Source organism: Danio rerio, chromosome 4, assembly GCF_052040795.2.
Source record: "Danio rerio strain M-AB ecotype USA chromosome 4, GRCz13ab, whole genome shotgun sequence".
NCBI classification, from domain to species: domain Eukaryota; kingdom Metazoa; phylum Chordata; class Actinopteri; order Cypriniformes; family Danionidae; genus Danio; species Danio rerio.
Window position 1 is genome coordinate 20,109,944 of NC_141024.2, and position 19,544 is coordinate 20,129,487.

At 32.2% G+C, this 19,544-nt stretch overlaps 1 protein-coding gene across 3 annotated transcripts in view; it reads right to left on the reverse strand.

Annotated features, from left to right (window-relative positions):
- Positions 1-19,544, reverse strand: part of snd1 (staphylococcal nuclease and tudor domain containing 1) — a 297,588-nt gene that overhangs the window by 155,305 nt on the left and 122,739 nt on the right. For 2 of the 3 annotated variants that reach the window (NM_182865.3, XM_087246093.1), the window contains exon 16: positions 15,622-15,731. In NM_182865.3, the coding sequence (NP_878285.3) occupies positions 15,622-15,731 (110 nt within the window). Of the gene's footprint in view, positions 1-13,063; positions 13,586-13,669; positions 15,732-19,544 lie in introns of those variants that run through there. The other variant, XR_015481791.1, reaches the window with a different exon arrangement.

Here is a 19,544-nt window from a genome sequence, read left to right on the forward strand (position 1 = left end):
ATTATTATTATTATTATTGTTGTTGTTATTATTATTATTATTATTATTATTATTATGGTTAAAAATTCTTCTATTATTTTTATTTGTATGTTTTTAGAAGAATTTATTTATCACCATTATAGTCAGAGTCAAAACTGAGTCAAATCAAAACTGACCTTATTCATATTGTATATAGCAATTCCAATAAATAAATGATGGTTAAAATGGAAAGAAAAAATAGGCAGCAAGGATTTATTTTTTTATTTTTTTACACAGCAGTCCCAAAATAAATGCCAATTCCACTCTTTCTATCGTTCTAACCTATAGGCTTTTCCCTCATGTCAGAATGAAATAATGTAACAATCTAATTTAACTAATTTGGTTGGTTATTTTATATACATACTATGGCTAAAAACACAATATACAAAACAATATTGCGAAAGAAATCCTCACGATATCATGTTTCATATCATTTGATATAGACATGTTTTTTTTAAACAATACATTAAGGAATGTTAGGGTTTTTGTTAATTAACCACTTTTTAATTTACTAAAGCAAATAGTCAAAAACGCAAAAACAAAATACTTAAAAGATCTGATCTCTTTATAATAAAATAAACAAGTATTAAAGAGACTCTTAAACTTGATAAATAAATTGTTACAAAGTGTGTGTGCAACGGTAAAGCGTAAATGCTGAACAATCAAAGCAAATTTTAAGGTGTGAATAATAATGATACAGTAAACCTCAAACTGTCAACAAAACAAATTATGATAATCAAGTCTGAGCTTTCAAATAAAGGAACCAGCTATCATTATTCAAATACATATTGCAATATTATTTAAAGTTGCATTACCCACTATGCTAAAAAAAATCTTTCACATGGGGAGCTAGTGGCTAGGATGCACAAGAAAAGAAACCAAAAAGCCACTCTGGTGACATCCTTACATCCTTTTTACCATTTACAATCTACTCACCGCTGCTAGCCACCACACTTATTTTCACGTGTTGTTATTCTGGCCTAAAGTGACAAGCACTTGCGCAAGGTTTCTTTTAAAATTTAAAATGGACTTTGCGCTCGTGCTCCATTAGCATCTCTTGAAACTAGGTGACCACCAATTGTTTTCTCAGAAAGTGACAAATGGACAAACCATTGTTGTAGCTCACGGCATTCCTTAAAATTTAGATGTTTAACTAGGTGCGGCTGGAAAATGTATGCGATTCACGTGCACAACATGTGTGCGTCGCTCCCAAATGCGCAAGTCGCACGCCTCCATTGAAAATGTCAAACTTACACCCTAAGCTTATTGGCATTGCTTCCAAGGCGTGCAACATTTTAATAAAACTTTAGCGATTCGTACCGAAACTACATAGCAAATGTTTTATTGATCGATATTGACAATGGTGTTCGGTTAATAAATATCATTACCAATTGTAATCGCCCAGCCTTAATATGTACATATGCAAATATGTTTTGTATAAATATATACATCAATTTGACTGAAAATAACATGAAACAGTAGCACTTGTGTTTAATATGCATTCTATGAATATAAAATCATATGCTAATTTAATTTGCTATGGACACCAAAATCATCCTTCTCCCATATAAATATGTATAAAAATGGAAAACCTGTCAGCAGGACACTTGACCTTTAGACTTGACATTTTGATTAAAGAGCCTATGTGTTGGTATTTACTCTTACATTCCCTCTTGATAAAAAGCATCTAACGTGGTGTTCCATTTTCAATTTGAAATTAATACAAAGAAAGTAAAAGGTTTATGAATGTATCGATATGCTGACCACACTTTAAAGCAACAACAAAAAACTAAAAAGTAAATAAATATACATAAAAGTAAACAAAATAGATTTAGGAAACTAGGGTCAAGTTACATTGCTTTTATATGTATTTGCGATGGAGAACCACGATCAAGACATGCAGTCCTACACCTTCATCCAGCACGAACATGAACACCATTGAGTGTTTTTTTCTTGCAACAGGGGCTTCAGCGAAAGCCACCAGTGTCTCATTTGCACGGCCGGCAGCCTTAGGACACACAGCTCCCTCCATGGAAGGGGTAATGACAGCATTTTAATTTGCTTCTATTTTAGCAGGAAAAAAATAGCTGGGAGGCTAATTGTGTGCACAGTGCGTTGAGTTTAGGCTCAGAGGAGGTCTGTGTGCCCTCTGCAGGAAACGTTCACCTCAACTCACACTGACATGAGCGCTGCCGTCAAACTGCATCTCCACGCTGATGAAGGTGTACGGAAAAAGATGGTTTTCGGCATGTGATCATACCGGTAAGTTTCATACACATGCTAAAAGATCAAGAATGTGTAAAATGCTTGCAAAACACAGAGTCTAATAATATGACCCTCAAAGCTGTTTTCATTCATACATTTGCATCCAAACAAATACATATTTTTTTTAATAAAAGGATTAAAGTATTACTAGATAAAAGTAGTCTCCTTAAAAAAAAAAAGCTTTTTTTTTTTTTATATTTATTTAAAATGTTATTTATGTATTTGATGAAAACACTGGAAACAAACATTCAAGCCTTACAAACTAAAAATAATATTAATAACATAAATCAATATTAATAATAATAATAATAATAACAACAACATTAATTATTATTATTATTATTATTATTATTATTATTATTTTGTACATTTAAACATAATATTTTTATTTTATTTTATTACATTTTTTTATTATTTAAAAATATATATATATTTACTAATTTAGTGAAAAATTGAAATTCAAACATTCAGGCCTTACAAAAATATAATAATAATAATAATAATAATAATAAATAATAATAATACATTTAGATATTTAAACATATATAAAAATGATCACTTTTGTATACTTTATTTATACATTTAAAATGTTATTTATTTATTTATTTATTTATTTATTTATTTATTTATTTATTTATTTATTTATCAGTTTGTTTATTTACTTAAAACACTTGAATTCAAATATCCAGGCATTACAACTAAAATAATAATAATAATAATAATAATAATAATAATAATAATAATAATAATAATAATAATAATAATAATAATAATACAATAATTTTATCAATTGAAAACTATATAAAATATTTTTATTATTTATTAGGATTTTTATATATTTAAAAATATTTATTTATTTGTTTGTTTGTTTGTTTGTTGAAAACAGTCAAATTCAAACATTCAGGCCTTACTAACTAACTAACTAACTAATGAAATAAGTACATAAATATAAAAATAAATAAGCTATATAAAATATTTTTTAATTATTACTTTATTATTTTTCATATATTTTTAAAAAATTGTTTATTTGTTTGTCCATGATTCACACTAGCCTACGAAAAACCGCATTCGGTGTAAAAATAGTAACACCAACATAAATCATCAGACATATTTAGAGCTAGAGCCATTTGATGTCAAATTATAATTATTCTACAAATGTCAACAAAAGGGTTTCAATTAATTGAAATATCCCTAAATTTAGCATGTTCACCAATTCAATATATTTCAAAAACTGTCAGAATATACAGGAATATGTACATTTAAAAATATTTGTCAGGCTAAATGACAAAAGAATATCATTGTATCCATATTCTGACATTATTTGCATTAACAACTAAACAAAAAATGCCATAAATATGACATAAAAAATAACAATATGCTTTCTATGTACATAAAAGGGTTTTGTACGTTTAATTTGATGCAGACTCTAAAATGAGAAGTCAAACAAACACAAAAACACACTACAGCAGTAAATAATATAATTGGGCAAAGATAAATAAGGGGGTTGTGAACAAAAAAACAAGCAAAGCAAAAAGATAAATGAGAAGCGGTGAGCAAGAATTTAAGCTTTATTATAAAAGTGCTCCATTCAAAAGATGACAAAATGTCAGAAAGAGAGAGACTGAATCGTTCTCTTTTTAGTCTCTCTCTCTCTCTCTCTCTCTCTCTCTCTCATCTAGTCACTTAGCAACAAACTAGCGACTTAAAAACCCCTTGCAAGCTCCTCATACAGTGAACACAGCACCAGTGGATGAAGAGACAAACAAAAGCAAGAAAAGAGAGGGGTGGACGGACAGTTGGACAAAATATGCACTTAACAATGAGTTCATTCACACCAGGGAAGACTTGTGTCTAAAACTTTCAGACTGTGGCATTGAGGACTGGGTTAGATGAAGAAAGATGAACAACACAAACACAACAAAAGCTCTTTGGAAAAAAGAAAAAAAGAATAAGAGAAGTTGTGCAAAAGATTGGGAGACAGCAGACAAAATGACTACAGACTGAAGCAGAAATGGGTTTGAAATGCAGAAAACACACTGGGATTCACACATCCAGGTCTTACAAACTGTATGAAGAGGAAAAAAAACATCAACAAAGCACTCTGTTCTGCTATTATCCTTTGATTCGGCTTCATCTTTGATATAACTTTCAAATAAACCAAAATCCAGGTGCACTGTACAAGGCATTTTGTCTTAAAAGGCCTACTTTTAAGGCATTTTCATAGCATTTTCTTCTCCACCCAATTACTGTAGATCTTTATGGTACAAATGAACTATTTTTAAGTTATAAAAACAAAAGTTGCAATTTGATGTTTCACAAAGTTTAACAACATAATTCCTCGTAATTCCTCATAGATCAGAACAAATGTTGTTTTTACACTCTAAAAAAAAGCTTGTTTCTACAATTCCTTTGTTGTCTCAACATAAATCGATCAAGTTTGCATAATTATTTTAAAATTATTTGAATTATTTATACAGATTTAAGTGGATTGGGCCTAAAACAATTAAAATTGTCCCTAAAAAACAATTTCGGCTTATTTTAAGTACACTTCAACAAGCAACATTTATTTATTTATTTTTATTTTACACTAGGCAATGCTGGGTAAATTGGGTAAAATAAGAACTAACCCAAATATTGGGTTAAATTTGGTCCTATTAATTTAAAATAAATAAAAAGTCAACAATAATAATTTAATAATAAAAAATATAGGTCAGGTTAGAATCCCCAGCAGTAAAGAAATGGAGAACTTCAAAGCAAATGTTACTGTAAGGAAAGTATTTAAATGCTATTTTTAAATAAAAAAGTTTTAATGAGATTAGGTTTGTTGGTGATTGTATGAGTGTTAATGTCCAGACTGGATAGTTACAGTATACATGAACAATTGAAAATTAAGACCTGAAAAACGATGCAAGACCTACAACGCATCTGAGTAGATTTAAGACTAAACTAAGGCCTAACAGTTAGCTTCTGAGACTTAAGATCCCACGCAAACCCTGTATTGCAGATGCACACATTTTAATATCGATGCAAAAACAATATATTGTGCAGCCTGTGACAACCCCAGTATTCAAGTGTGGATGTAGCAGGTACTGATTGGGTGCCTGCTTACTCACCACTTGGTTTAAATCATATAAAAAAAGAGTGATGTACTGGCTTTTAGAGGATGGTGTGGCTATTTGAACGTCCTTATGTCGAGACCTTCTCTTTCATTGTTTAAACTTAGGGATTCGTTTGCATTATTTATGTGTGGTTAAAGTTATCTTCTTTATTTATCCCTAGACATTTGTTTGCACATTTGTTAGCTTTATATATAATAAATGAGTTGCATATATATTTCTTTTTGTTGTCTGAGCTATTTTATGTTGCGACTCAAATGAGGGGGTCATAACAAGTCCTAGTTCCCAGTAATGCATAAGTTGTGAATTACAAAGTGGAATATAATAACCTGACCATTCTTCCGAATCTGATTTCAATTTTAAATAATGAAATCAGAAATATACATTCCTGTTTCCCAAGTTAAATGGTTTTGGAACAACAAGCTACAGACTATTTGTTTTCGACTTTAACAACCTCTTGAAACAATATTTTGATGGCGTCTGATATCAGATCAGTGGGACCTTTTGATATATGCTTTCAGATTCAATTTCACCAATCTTAAAGCCTAAAATCCTGCAGAGCGCTGAAATGACTGCATTTATTAATCTAAAAATAACGATGTGCCTTTATAAAAGACTTAGTCAGACCTCGCTAAAAGAGCGGCGGTAGAGAAAAGATCAAACAAATCTAAAATCATAGAGTGGAACCAAAGAGAAACGAGACCAAATCTCATCTTATGAACTCGCTTTCATCGCATTAATACTTAAAACTCATGACAGCAGGACAAACACAGCACAAATCTGAAAAGCCCATGACTGCTGTACTTCAAATATGTATGAATGGCCACACTGGGCCCAAACAACAGGCCACAGGCAGACTTTTATGAGGATGTGTGTGGCCAGGATTAATCTCTAATGTGACTCTAGGGCTATATACATTGTGTTTTTATCAGTTAGTGAACGATACAACAAATTGAAAGTGTATATGCAATTAATCAATGTAATGGCATTTGTTATAAACAACATAGGTTGAGTATGTAAGCAAATAAAAATCATGCTGAATTTAATAAGCTTTATATAAAAAAAGTACCGTTCAAAAATAAATGTAATTGTTTTCATGATATTTTAATCAACCAAAAGTTGCTTGACAAACAAAAGTTTGCAGAACAACAGATTATGACATTATGAGACAAACAAAAATACTAAATCTTTAGTTTACACATTTAAGAGAAGATCTTACATGAGTGTACTTCCATTTGTGTGGATTTACAATATGCTTTTGACGAAATCAATTTATCTTCTTATGATTCATTGCTTAAGCTTTGATTATGGTACACAAAATTATCTTATTGACCTAAACTGCAGAAAATGTTACTTCACATATTTTAATCCACATTTTACAGTTTGTTTATTGTAAATGTTTAGAGGACACAAATATTTCAATTTAATTAAATCGCAAAAGGATTATGAAGTACAATAGGTAACACATTGAGAAGTAGTGAGAAGAAGCCAGATTACAGTAAGTGTGTTAATATTAGTTTTAAAAACACATTTTAATTTTAATAATTATTAACTTAAACAATAAAATTATAAAGATCTGTTATCAGAAAAAGACATTAAATACACTGTAAAACTCAACAGTCAACTTTAACAAATGAAATGAGTGTCGGTAACTCGAAATTGACTAAGTTAATTCTACACATTTTAAAAGAGTTTTGAACTCAGTGTTGAAGGTAATGAGTTACCTTCAACTTAAATGGAGTAAATTCACAGTGCTCATAGATTTTTTTTTTAATTCAAATGGTTTGTAGAAATCGGTTTCCTCAAACGGTTTAAGTTGCCTTAACCTATTACGTTTTATAGTACTCAGTTGGTTTGAGTTCTCTTTTTTATAAGCTTTTACTGTGCTCAAATTGCTTCGTTTACTCAAATAAATTAAGTTCACTGTACTCATTAGGATTAGTTTTTGAATTTAAATGGTTTGTTGCAATTGGTTTCCTTAAATGGTTTGAGTTACCTTAACTTTTGGTGGTTTACAGTGTACATTATTAGACAATTACATGACTTAAAATTTTGTAGTTTTTATTGAGAGTTTATTTAAATGAGCTAAAGTTAACTATTGGAGCATTATTGCATAATATACAATAGTCCTATTAACAGAGAATTACATCAATATTTTAGCAAGTAAACACACCTTCTCTTTCAACACTGTGTGGCTGTGTCCAAAAAATGCATACTTCCATACTATAAAGTTTGCTAAAAGCGGTACGCAAGCCGAGTGGTACGTCTGAATTCATAGAACCCGAAAATCAGTATGTGAGAAGTACCCGGATGACCTACTACTTCCGACGAGAATCTCAAGTGTGGATGCGATGCACGCTGGGCTATCCCATGATGCCCCACGAGAGAATTCATGAATGGGAGTTAAGCGACGGAACTCACGTGGGGAGGTCAAGTGATCATGACAAAATGGCGGATGTAATATATCCGAAATCCATTCATACTGCTCACATTCATACTATAAAGAATGTACACAATCGTGTAGTAAATTCAAATTCAAATAAAGTACCTACTCAAGTAGTAGGCAATTTTGGATGTAGCTAGTGTTGTGATTCGTCTACACTGACTAAAACAGTCTACTTTCAGGGGTCTAAACTATAGAGTAGTGTGCTTCACCAGACATAACGGCAGCAAAAGTTCTGCGTTTCAAAACAAGAATGCACGAGTGTAAACGCAGCCTAGCACACGCTCTCTCCCAGAGGAGCTCAGCCGCCCAGAGTGTGTCCTGCCTGTCAAACACACCATTAATTATTCAGAGAGAGAGAGAGAGAGAGAAAGACAGAGATAAAAAGAGAGAGAGAGATATCGTGGGATCCACTGATCAGCAACAGTGAACAAATGAGAGCGAGCGAGAGACATGGAAATGGAGATGATCTTAAGTAATGATGTTGGGATGTGCGGCTTATGTAATGGCAGAACGCCATGCTGTGGGTTGTATGGGTGTTTGCCAAAGCGTTGCTGTGCCGTTGCTTACAGGCATGAGTCAAAAAGGTCCACATCAAAGCCTCTGTAGTATTTTTTTGGGGAAGAGCTGCAGCAGCAGTCGTTTGTTAGGTCCTAATTAAATTAGGATGCCACGTTTACACTCACGGCGATGTTTTTATTTCCCACATACTGCAAAGCAAGACGGTAAAATCAATAAACGGTGTGTTTTGGTTTATCTTGTCACACACAAATTGAAAAAGTAACAGCCAATTAGAAAAAACAAAATGCTTAATTTAAAAGAGAGTTATTCCCAAAAGCAGCAAAATAAAGAAAAGTAAATAATAATAATAATAATAATAATAATAATAATAATAATAACAACAATAAATGTTAATTAGAAAAAACTATAATAATAATAAAATAAATAAATAGATAATAATTATTATTATTATTATTATTATTATTATTATTATTATTGTTTTTATAATTAACATTTGTTATTATTATTATTATTATTATTAATGATTTACTATTATAATGATTCATTTTTAAAATGTAATTTTTAATTAACACTAATTTGTATTATTATTATTTTTATTATTTATTTTATAATGTTATTTCTAATTTATATTTTTTTAAATAATATTCAAAATAATTTGAATAACAATAATCATAATAATACCCAAGTAATAATAATAAATACAATAACAATAAGTATAATATCTACCTAATAAGAATTACAAAAACAACAAATATTACTATTATTGCACAAACTATAATAAAAATAATAAGTTGCTGATCACCCCACAACTAGATGAAGTTTGACTAACGATCTTTGGTCTATGAACATGGAGTAACTACATTTGAATGTCAAAGCATTAGATGACATAATAAATGCTCAAATACCGACACACAAAAAACAAACACTTAAACGGTAAGATTTATTTATTTATATGTTTCACCAACTCACAAACCATGTAAATGAGTAACACAAAACGTACAGAGATGCACTCAGACAGAGACACTAGGGAGGTGTCTGTGTGTGTGTGTTTGTGTAAGACGTAGCGGTTTTGAACAAAAAGGTCATTTGTTGAGTTTGGATGATCAGTGAGAGGCAGCTGGAGCAGCACACATAAGGATGAGTCATGACTCTCTCTTTTTCCCTTTCATTCTCGATGTCTCTCTACCTTTTGAGCCTCTGCATGAGTTCCCGTCAATAGTCTCATTTCCAAACAGATTTAGCAAACGACAATAAAAACAACACCAACAACAACAACAATAATTATTATTACTAAATAATTCTTATAAGTGCAAATATTATTATTGATAACTATTATTACTTATATTGCTATTATTATTTATGCTATAGAATGTATTGCAACAGACAGCAATCAAATTATTTATATTTACTTTCACAACAATATTATTAATCCGTAAGTGAGCCATCCATATCAAAAGTCTTCACAAATAAATAAAAGCTCTGAAATAATATTATAAAATATGTATACTTATACAGCAGTCCCTTCTGGTTCTCGAATCTGATTGGCTGATAGCCATGCGATATTCTGCAATAACAGCACTCTTACAGCCTCTTCACTCCTCTGTATTACCCACATGTGTGACAGCAGATCAAAAGACTCACTACAGCTTGACAAATGTTGAAGCTGTTAGACAACATACTGTACTTTTGAGGCTTTTTTAGTCGAGAATGTAGTCGTTTAGACTGTTGTGCCACAAGATGGCGACAGTGACTGTATAACAAGTCCTTAGGGAAGAACAGCTCAACTTGTATTTCCGTATATCAAACTACAGCTGATCAAATCATTATAAAACAGGTAAGTGGCATTCTAAATCTCTCTCTTCCGTAAGTTGCAGTGCTGTATTCATACCATATCTGCTAATGTTTGCTTTGGCTTTTTGGGGTTCATTAGCGTGATCTCCCAATTGCAACAGCGAAATACTGCGAAAAAATCTGTAGATTGATGGCATTTCATGCTGTTCAGCCTTAAGATCTTAAAACTTGCACAAAATACCCAGTTTTGTCGTCACTTTAGACATTACGCAAGAGAATCATTCAAATACTAGCTCTAAATTGAAGTTTGTAATATAGCAATGGTTTCTGCTGTTCTGACATCAGCTGCAGATGTGAATGAAAGGCGGAAGAAAGTAGTTCCTCGTTCAAAAGGAGAGTTGAGACTCTCCGTGTTTGATTTTCTTTTCTATATATACATAATTTTGCCTTTGAAGTGTTGTATGAATGCAATATCACACTTGCAGCAGTGCGATATGGCTGCAGCCTCGTGCCAACGCACTCCTCCCACCAGTGCTAATATGCAGCCATATCGCCGCTATGCGTGTAATATTGCTCAAATACAGTTTATTCTGGATGAGAAAAAAAAATAAAGAAAAATAATTGAATATACACTGATACGGCTGCACGATATACATAATATCATCAGAAATGATCAGCCTTATAAAGTCTGTCTGATCACCTCAGGTTAGTTAATCGGACACTTTTATAGATAAATGTATGTATTGTTCAACTAAATGAAAGCACAGACAGTCGCAGATGACGTTCAGTGTTTCTGCCGCAGCTTGCTATGTGTGTTTAAGGAAATCCAAAGCCTACAGTCTTAATTCCACTTGGTGAAAACCTCAAAAGCAGGAGGTGTGTGAGTGTGTGCGTGTAGAAGGAATGCCAGTTTAATTACGTTCTTCAGATCATGAGAGATTAGAGGCAGATTGAGAGACCAACAACTTTTAGGGGTAATACAAACACAACCGCTTTCCAGAACACACACAGATGAGTGTATAGAGAACAGGACGGAAAGAGGAAGACAAAAAAACAAAAAAAAAACATGAGAAATAAACAAAAGCACTGATGTTGTATGTGCTCCTGAAATACTGCACAGATTAGTCAGTTTTGTTCGTGGGATACAAGGTCGATTCTTTAATTACTTAGTATCCAAACAATTCACCTAGGTATTCCGATGTGTTTTATAAAGAATGATGAAATTTGGCATTCACATTTCAGAACGTCTGTTTTATACTTGCCCTTGTGGATGCATTATTGATGGTGTGAACGTTTCATTTTGGTTAGTTAATGATCAGGGCTTGACAATAAGGACGGCCTGATGTCTAGGGTCAGTTTGAGAGATGATTGTGATGGTAGATAGGATTAGTAGTTGCTCGATCTGCTTAGTTCTGGCTCATCACTAGGCCCAGACAGATTTTCAAATCCATTATTGAGTCTACTTATTTAGTTGTTTGTAAATATATATTTATTCAGTAAAAAAATGATTTCAATAATATTATTGACTAATATAAAAATGTTCACATGATTTACTTACAATTCAGTTTGTAAAGTAATAATTTCTGTCTTTTAGTAGATACAGTATATTGTAGCGATATTATAAGAGAGACTTGCTTTGTTTACCAAATAAATGGATCTAATGGGATTTGCATTGTAAACATTGGACAAAAGTTTTAAAGTATTATTTTTTTATTTAACATATTAAGTTAAGTTACTATACTCCCAAAATTATTCCGCATAAATCGACAGATTTTTTACAATATTCTGCGCAGAAACGGTAAAAAAAAAATGTTTGCAGATTCTGTCTGGCCCTACTCATCACTGAAGTTTATCTTATCTGCCTGTGAATGTTTGTCAATATGTGTGGAAAAAAATGAGATCTTATAAACAAGAAACGGCATGACAGAAGTAACAGTTTAGACAATAGTTGCTTTTTGATTAAAAGATAAATGGACAAATGGTTTTTAAATGTCAATAGTTTTTAAAGAAATTCTACTGAATAAAAAGTTCATGAATACTACTTTATTTGGCTTGTTTTGACGCAACTAAGTATGTGGCTAAGACCTAACTACTTTGATTTATTTTTTAGTGTGGTGTCAGGGAAAAGTTTGGCAGGGCAAGTAAGGCAAGTGCATGAACGGTTAATGGAAATGCCAAGATGCACATAAACTATGAATTAACGTATGTGCATAGTTAAGTAGTGCATAATTAAGTAGGATAAACTTTGTATTCAATGAAAAAAAATAAGATTGAAACATTTTTACCAAACAAATTCCAGTATGTGCATTGAAAAAAGGTCATGGTATTTTGTTATGAGATCATGTGATGATAAAAATGTGTGTGAATGGACAAACCAACAGGCTGAGCACATTGTAAAACATCAAAAACGTTGTTTTGGTCATTCCGGTCATTCCAAAACACCTTAACCATTTCAGAATTAGTGTTATTATATATTAAGTAATAACCTTAATTAAAGGCACATCATCTTCATTGTATTGTCTTCTGAGGCAAAAGTAATTTAAATAAAGAAAAGATTCACTCAGCTTCTCCTACCGCAGCAAATTCCGTTTTTTTGTTGTTGATATTAGGCAACAGTTAATCAGGAAGTGATGATTTTGTGCTCTTCGACCCACTGGATGGAACGGCTGCTTTTTTCGCGTGTCTTTTATGTGATATTCCAGTTTTGCACATACATTTCATTCACATCTTTGGAAGGAAACAGCTACTGATTCTTGCAACGCCATGCTTTTTCATTGGCATACAAATAGTTATAAAAACCTAATACATCTGTGTTAATAAAAACCAACTTATATTAAATATTTTTTAATTATTATATTTTCATTAATATATTTTTTATTAGATTTTTCACACAGACACACACCAGAACATGCTTTTTATGCTGTTTAATTAAATGAATAAAAAGCTGAAGCAGCTATGGAAAGGTCATGGATTAGAATTCTTGTTTTAAGATGATTATTATATTATGCATATGCAAACATTATTACTGCATATTTAGTTACTTAGAGCGTTCTTTGCAGGGCAGCATCATTTAATCAAACTTAAAAATATGCTTATAAATAACAGTCAGACACTTTCAACCACATTTCTATCCTACGAAATTGAGCATGTGTAATCTAGAAATGACTACATATCATATTTGTCATATTTCCAACTTTCCATAATTTGTAAATACAAAAAAATTATAATTTTCACAGCTGAGATGCCTATATTCTTAAATCCTTAAAATAATGCATCTATTTTGCTTGTGGAGTTTTATAGTTTTTTTTTTTCGTTGGCTGTCCTAAACACATCAAACTCTAAACCATACCGAAACTGTGAACCTAAAACCAAACCATAAGCAATCTGTATTGTTGTACCCAAAGTCAGTACGTTTACATGGACACCAATACTGTGATTGTAGTATGATTACCATTGTAATTACGTCTACCATGTAAACAGAGATCTTTTGATTCGACTCAAGTCATCATTGAACTAAACAAAAATTGAATTAAGACATATGGAGTATGCAAATTTTAGTTGCATTATTGAAGTGAAGTACAGAAATGTAAACACCTATTACTGTTTTGTGGTACTTTTCACAACATTTCGCGACAGGATGTTGTCAGGCATTTAAAAACAAACAAATGAGAATGGCTTCAAGCAAGACAGCACATTTTTGGTGCAAGCGGGAAATGATAACTATTATGAGAGAGAGAAGAGTTTTGAGTTCATTTCCATATCAGATTCTCTGGTTCTGTCATGGCAAAAAAAAACAAAAAAAAAACAGATGTATTCAAAAGTTTACCACAATTTATAAATATCACTTTTCTATAATTCTAAAATGTTTTAACAATAAAAGGTCATCAACAGCAATAAATATAAATAATAATAATAAAAAAATAATATGTAAGATAAAAATCTAAAACGGTTTAAGCTTTTTTTGATAATAATAAAAGAATTCAAATGTAAAAATATTTAATTTAAGGTCTCTCCAGATAAAAATCATCGTCTGATAATGACAATGCTGAGAATTCTCCCAGCAGTCCTTACTGCGTACTCTAATCTAGTACTTTAGAGTTTGCCAAGGGGCCATGAATGAAGTGTATGAAATAGCAGAGGTGGCCTGTTGCCTGAGAATTTGTATCCGTCGTCTGTTTGCATGCATAGTGTGAGAAATTAGCTGCAGTTTAACTTGTCGCAAAATTAAAAACGATGCCCAAAATCACATATGATGCCATGACAAACACGAACTTTTGTTTCATAAAACGCTAGAGAAAACAAGCATTGTATAGTTACACAACAACGTTAAAGTACAAACGAAATCAAAACTAACCAAGTTTTGTATAGAACAACTCATCTGTGCATGTCATTAAAAAAAGTTCCTTTTTTTCAGCTAAATAGTCAAATTATGTACGATTTAGGTATTTGGCGTGGCTAACATACTTAACCCAGCCCCTCCAACTGTAAGTTGACAACAAACAGAAATGGTGAGGTGCCTGTTAGGTTGTAAAAACTCTTAAGAACTTATTTCCCGATCTTTCAGAATTAAATGCCTACTTTACTGTATCCAATCAGCATCCAGTAGAAAAAACAAGCACCGTCCACTGTTTTATTTGATATTCCGTTTCTCTAGTGTATCACAATATGGAAAAAAAATTTATATGGTCTTTAATCTAACTATGTACTATAACATGCAAAACGGGACTATGAAAGGAGCACTCATGTAAACACCTTAATCTTATTTTTGTCTTATTCAGATTAAGGCAAATAATTTGATTACTGATGTCTATGTAAACGTAGTCAGTGTCAACACACTTCCCACTTTCCTGAGTAGACGGCAGCCTACTTTTTCCCACAAGAACTTCTATTGCCCGTAACAAGCATGGCTTTTGTTTCAATGCGGGGGCGATGGAGGTCATTAGGACTTTCTTTTCTTATGTTTCCGGCTTCCGGTACTCTCTTTTGTAATTCTCAGCAGTGTCCAGTCCCTTAGCAAAGCCCAGGTTCAAGTCAGGCTCTTAAAAAAAGCTCCTCTCATTAAGCCCGAGCGCACCGCCAACCTCATTCACACAACATTAATGGAAACGGCACCCGCGCGGCGTCAAGCACCCTCAGGAGAAGGTAAGAATAGTGTGTGAATTCCTCATAAAGCGTCTGAACCATCATATCCGCAGTTCCTCAATTTCTATGTAATTCCTGTGACCGCTATTCAAAGAGGGTAACCGAAACATCCAGATAGCCAAGAGCTCTGAATATAGCAAAAAGTCTCTCAAGTGAAGTAAGACAGCAGTTAGGAGACAGAGCAAGAAGAGAACGGACAGATAGTTGTCACGAAATGACCGGCGAGACCAAAACATCACAGGAGCTGTCATGTCAAACGCACCAAATGGAAAAGTCTAGAAGAGTAAAGCGACAGGAAGCGAGTGTAAATGACAGGAGCTTTACCTCTCTCTGAAGAACCAGTTCTTTGGTGAACAGCATAGCTTCTTCACTGTATGGCTCTGCCACCTGCATCCCACCTGGCATGTTACGAGACCCTCGGGGACACTCGATTCCTGCACACAAACAAAATATGGTTGTGGTACAAGCTTTGATGGAAAAAAAAAAAAAAAGATTGGCATGTCTTCAGTGTTTTAGTTGAATTTTAGTTTAAGGTTTTGGATAAAGTACTTGTAACTGCTTTAAAATGTAATCGTGTTGCTTTGATAGTAATTTTATAATAAAAAAAGATAAATAAAAAAATATAAAACTATATATATATATATATATATATATATATATATATATATATATATATATATATATATATATATATATATATATATATATATATTAATCATAAAAAATAAATAAATAAATGTTATATAACAAAATAATAATAATAAAAATATAAAAAAATAACTATCATAAAAATAGAAAATAAATATTATAGAAAATAAAACATTTTAAAATAAAATCATATAAAATATAAAATAAAAAAAAATAATATATATATATATATATATATATATATATATATATATAATAGTAATTTAAAAATAAATTAATGAAAAAACATGTATAAAATTAATATTATATGAAATAATATAAAAAATAAATGAATATAAAATCTAAAAAAAACTAAGTAAAAACTAAAATAAAATAAAAAAATATATATAAAATAAAATAATAATAAAATTAAAATATACATATAAAAAACATTTGTGCTTTGGCATTAAATAAAAACTCTGAAATCTGCATGTGCCGTAGTGTTTAATCTTTCTTTTATTTGTGCCTTTTAAAACTAACATAAATGTAAATTTAAGAAGAAAGATGACATTTAAGATGCAAATAAAGGACATTTAAGAGAACAAATGACAGTAATTCAATGCTAGGCTTGGAGCAAACACACAATCAACATTTTTCCCTGGAAAGCGCTGCTATATTATAGTATACAATAATCAGCTTTTCATTTATTGTGATGAAATATGCATAAGTATATAAATATGTAATTTGCAACACTTGTAAAGTGATTGAAATTTCTGAAAATGTACCTGGAATGAGTTTAAAAACTGCAAAATTTGACTTTGGAAAAAAGTGTAAGAACCCTGACATCTACAGTTCAGGAATCTCATGTACGAAGACTTGCGTTGAAATCATACTAAAACATTGCATACTCACAAAGCTGTAAATGTGCATACGCAGTAAAAAATTCTGATGTATGAAACACTACGTACGCAGGATCCCACGCATATTCTCTTTGTACATCCGAATTAACATGAAACTAAGTGCACGTGCACGAGCGCAAAACCCCTCCTTGCCTCCTCCACCGTATAAATACTTTAACAAAACCAAACAAAAAAGTAATGGCAAAATCAAGCAAAAAGAGAAACTTAGAAAAGAATGTGAATAGGAGGTGCTCCTATTGGAGGTAGACCAGAGAAAAACGATGTTATTTGCAAGTTTGTCCTCCAAAATTAATAACAGGAAAAAAAAAAAATAGTGGAAGAGTTTAGCTAATGCGGTTAACACAGTTGGGTCTGAACATCGCACTGTGAGTGAATTAAAAAAGAAATGGTCCGATGTAAAGGTGTAAAATTTTGTAGTGTCTATTTAGGCTAAGTGCAAATAGTGCACCTCGTTGGAATGAGCTAGTTGAGTGATTCCCCCCCATCACCGTTTGATTGACAAGAGACAACATAACTAAAGAGAGCGGCAAAAAGCAGCGTGAGTGGTGTAGCTCGTAAAGAGCATGGCAACATGTTTTTACACGTTCGATCAAAATGAACGATCGATCGATCAGGCTCAATTTGAATCCAGCGTCTGATGAACTCATTCTTCTTTCCCCCACTACATATAAGATTTTGCCTACTCTTCATCACGAGGAAAACAGGTAGGAATCATTAATAATTGTGTCTATTATGTTAAGTGCATTTGAGCATCACATATTATTTGCACATTTATTAAATGGTAATGTTTCCAATTCACGTATGCAAAATCCTCTTCAGATGGCACCCTTATAGTAATGTGCATGCAGTCGATCGCTCCGATTTCATAGGGAAAACCGACAATTGTTGCAAATTGCATTTTAATGTTTGGCTTGTGAACTGCATGGTATAGAAACCTTCTATACCTGCTAGACATGCGGATGATCCCGTCCCATACAGCTGCCATTGCACGGCTCAAAGATACTTTGTAGTGTGCAATTTGACAAAAATGTCTCTAGGAATCGCCAATGGAAATAAAACAAACACACACAAGAAATGCACGTACGCCAGGCATGAAGTTGACGTGGACCAACGCATATTCTCATGTTCATTTTATTGTTAGTAAATCCTAACACGAGCGTGAAATCTGGCTTACGCAATGTTTTTGTGCGTACGCAGCGTTGATACATGAGGCACCATTTCTCTTTGTTCACTTGGATTGAACCATAAATTAAAACTTAAACATTTGATTCATTTTGTCAGTTTTCTTTTTAGTCTACCTTGGGATACCCATCATGAAGTAACCAGATATTATGCTAGCCCCAGTTTGAAACTCCAAATCAACTTCTAAACTATAAAACTTTCCTTATGTTGTAATCATGATCTCAGAATATAATTGTCGCTTTAATCATCTAGCTTGAATAGCATCATTACCTGCATGATTGTACTGCCCAAGAACTGCACATTTCTGCAATGCAGACATTTCTTTGACATAATAACCTCTGATAACTACATTACTTTCAACTGTAAAGCAGAATCACAGATGCTTTGTGAAAATGCTTTGTGAAATGCTTTCATGAAAAGTGCAAGTCTGTACAAATAACCTTTCATTGATTTGTTTGCTCTGCATTCAAATTGACATCAAGTCCAAACCTAAAGATACACACACAAAAAAATACAGAACGTTTTATTTTCACATAAATCCTACATATTTGCACATATACCCTTGTGGTTTTTGGTTTTATTTTTAATATTTATGTGCAACATTGATTATTAAAACAACCTATACATTTAATTAAAAGTGTAACAACAACATAAAAATTTAAACACGATTACAATGCTCTCATGATCACCAACGATCTAGTAGCTGCAGATCGCTTAAGGAATACAAACCCACCATTTATGGACTACAAGACCCAGTCATGCAACACACACAACTGGGTCCTGATCCTGACTGATTGCAAACACACAGCTAATGCTGCTCAAGTAATGATTACACACACACACACACACACACACAAACACACACACACAAACACACACACACACACACACAAAAATATATACGGCTCACTTTGAGACACTCATTGCTGAGGTTTGTTATCGGTTTTAGTGACATTAGAACGCGTTTCCTTTGTCTTGCTTTACCGTGTTTTTGATCCTTGCCTTGTTTATTTGTTTAATCCTGTTTGCTGCCTGCCTTTGACCATCAGTCTGCCAATTGACTACGATTCTGAATTGCCTGTATACATCTGTTTTCCCCTGTGTTGACCACTGCTGGCCTGACCACGCTAATAAACCTGCATGTGGATCCTCTGTTGTCATTGTCAATCCATTGTTACAGATGCTTACCACTGATGTAAAGCAACAGGATTCGTAATACAGAGCTTCTTTTATACAAGAGTGATATTTCTGTATTTAAAAGGTATAAATCAACCAAAAAAAGTCCATTCCATCTTCATGTACTACATTATATAATGCTGTATTAATTAATTTTGCATTTTAACCAACAGTAGGCATACGTATTAAAGTATAACTGTTTTTTTTAGAATAAGAATACAAACAAATAAGAAATAATACTAATACTAAACTATTGAGCATACAATAGAGATAATGTATCAAGATGCATATCGAATCGTGACTTGTGTATCCTTATGGTGCGTTTACACCAGACTTGAATGA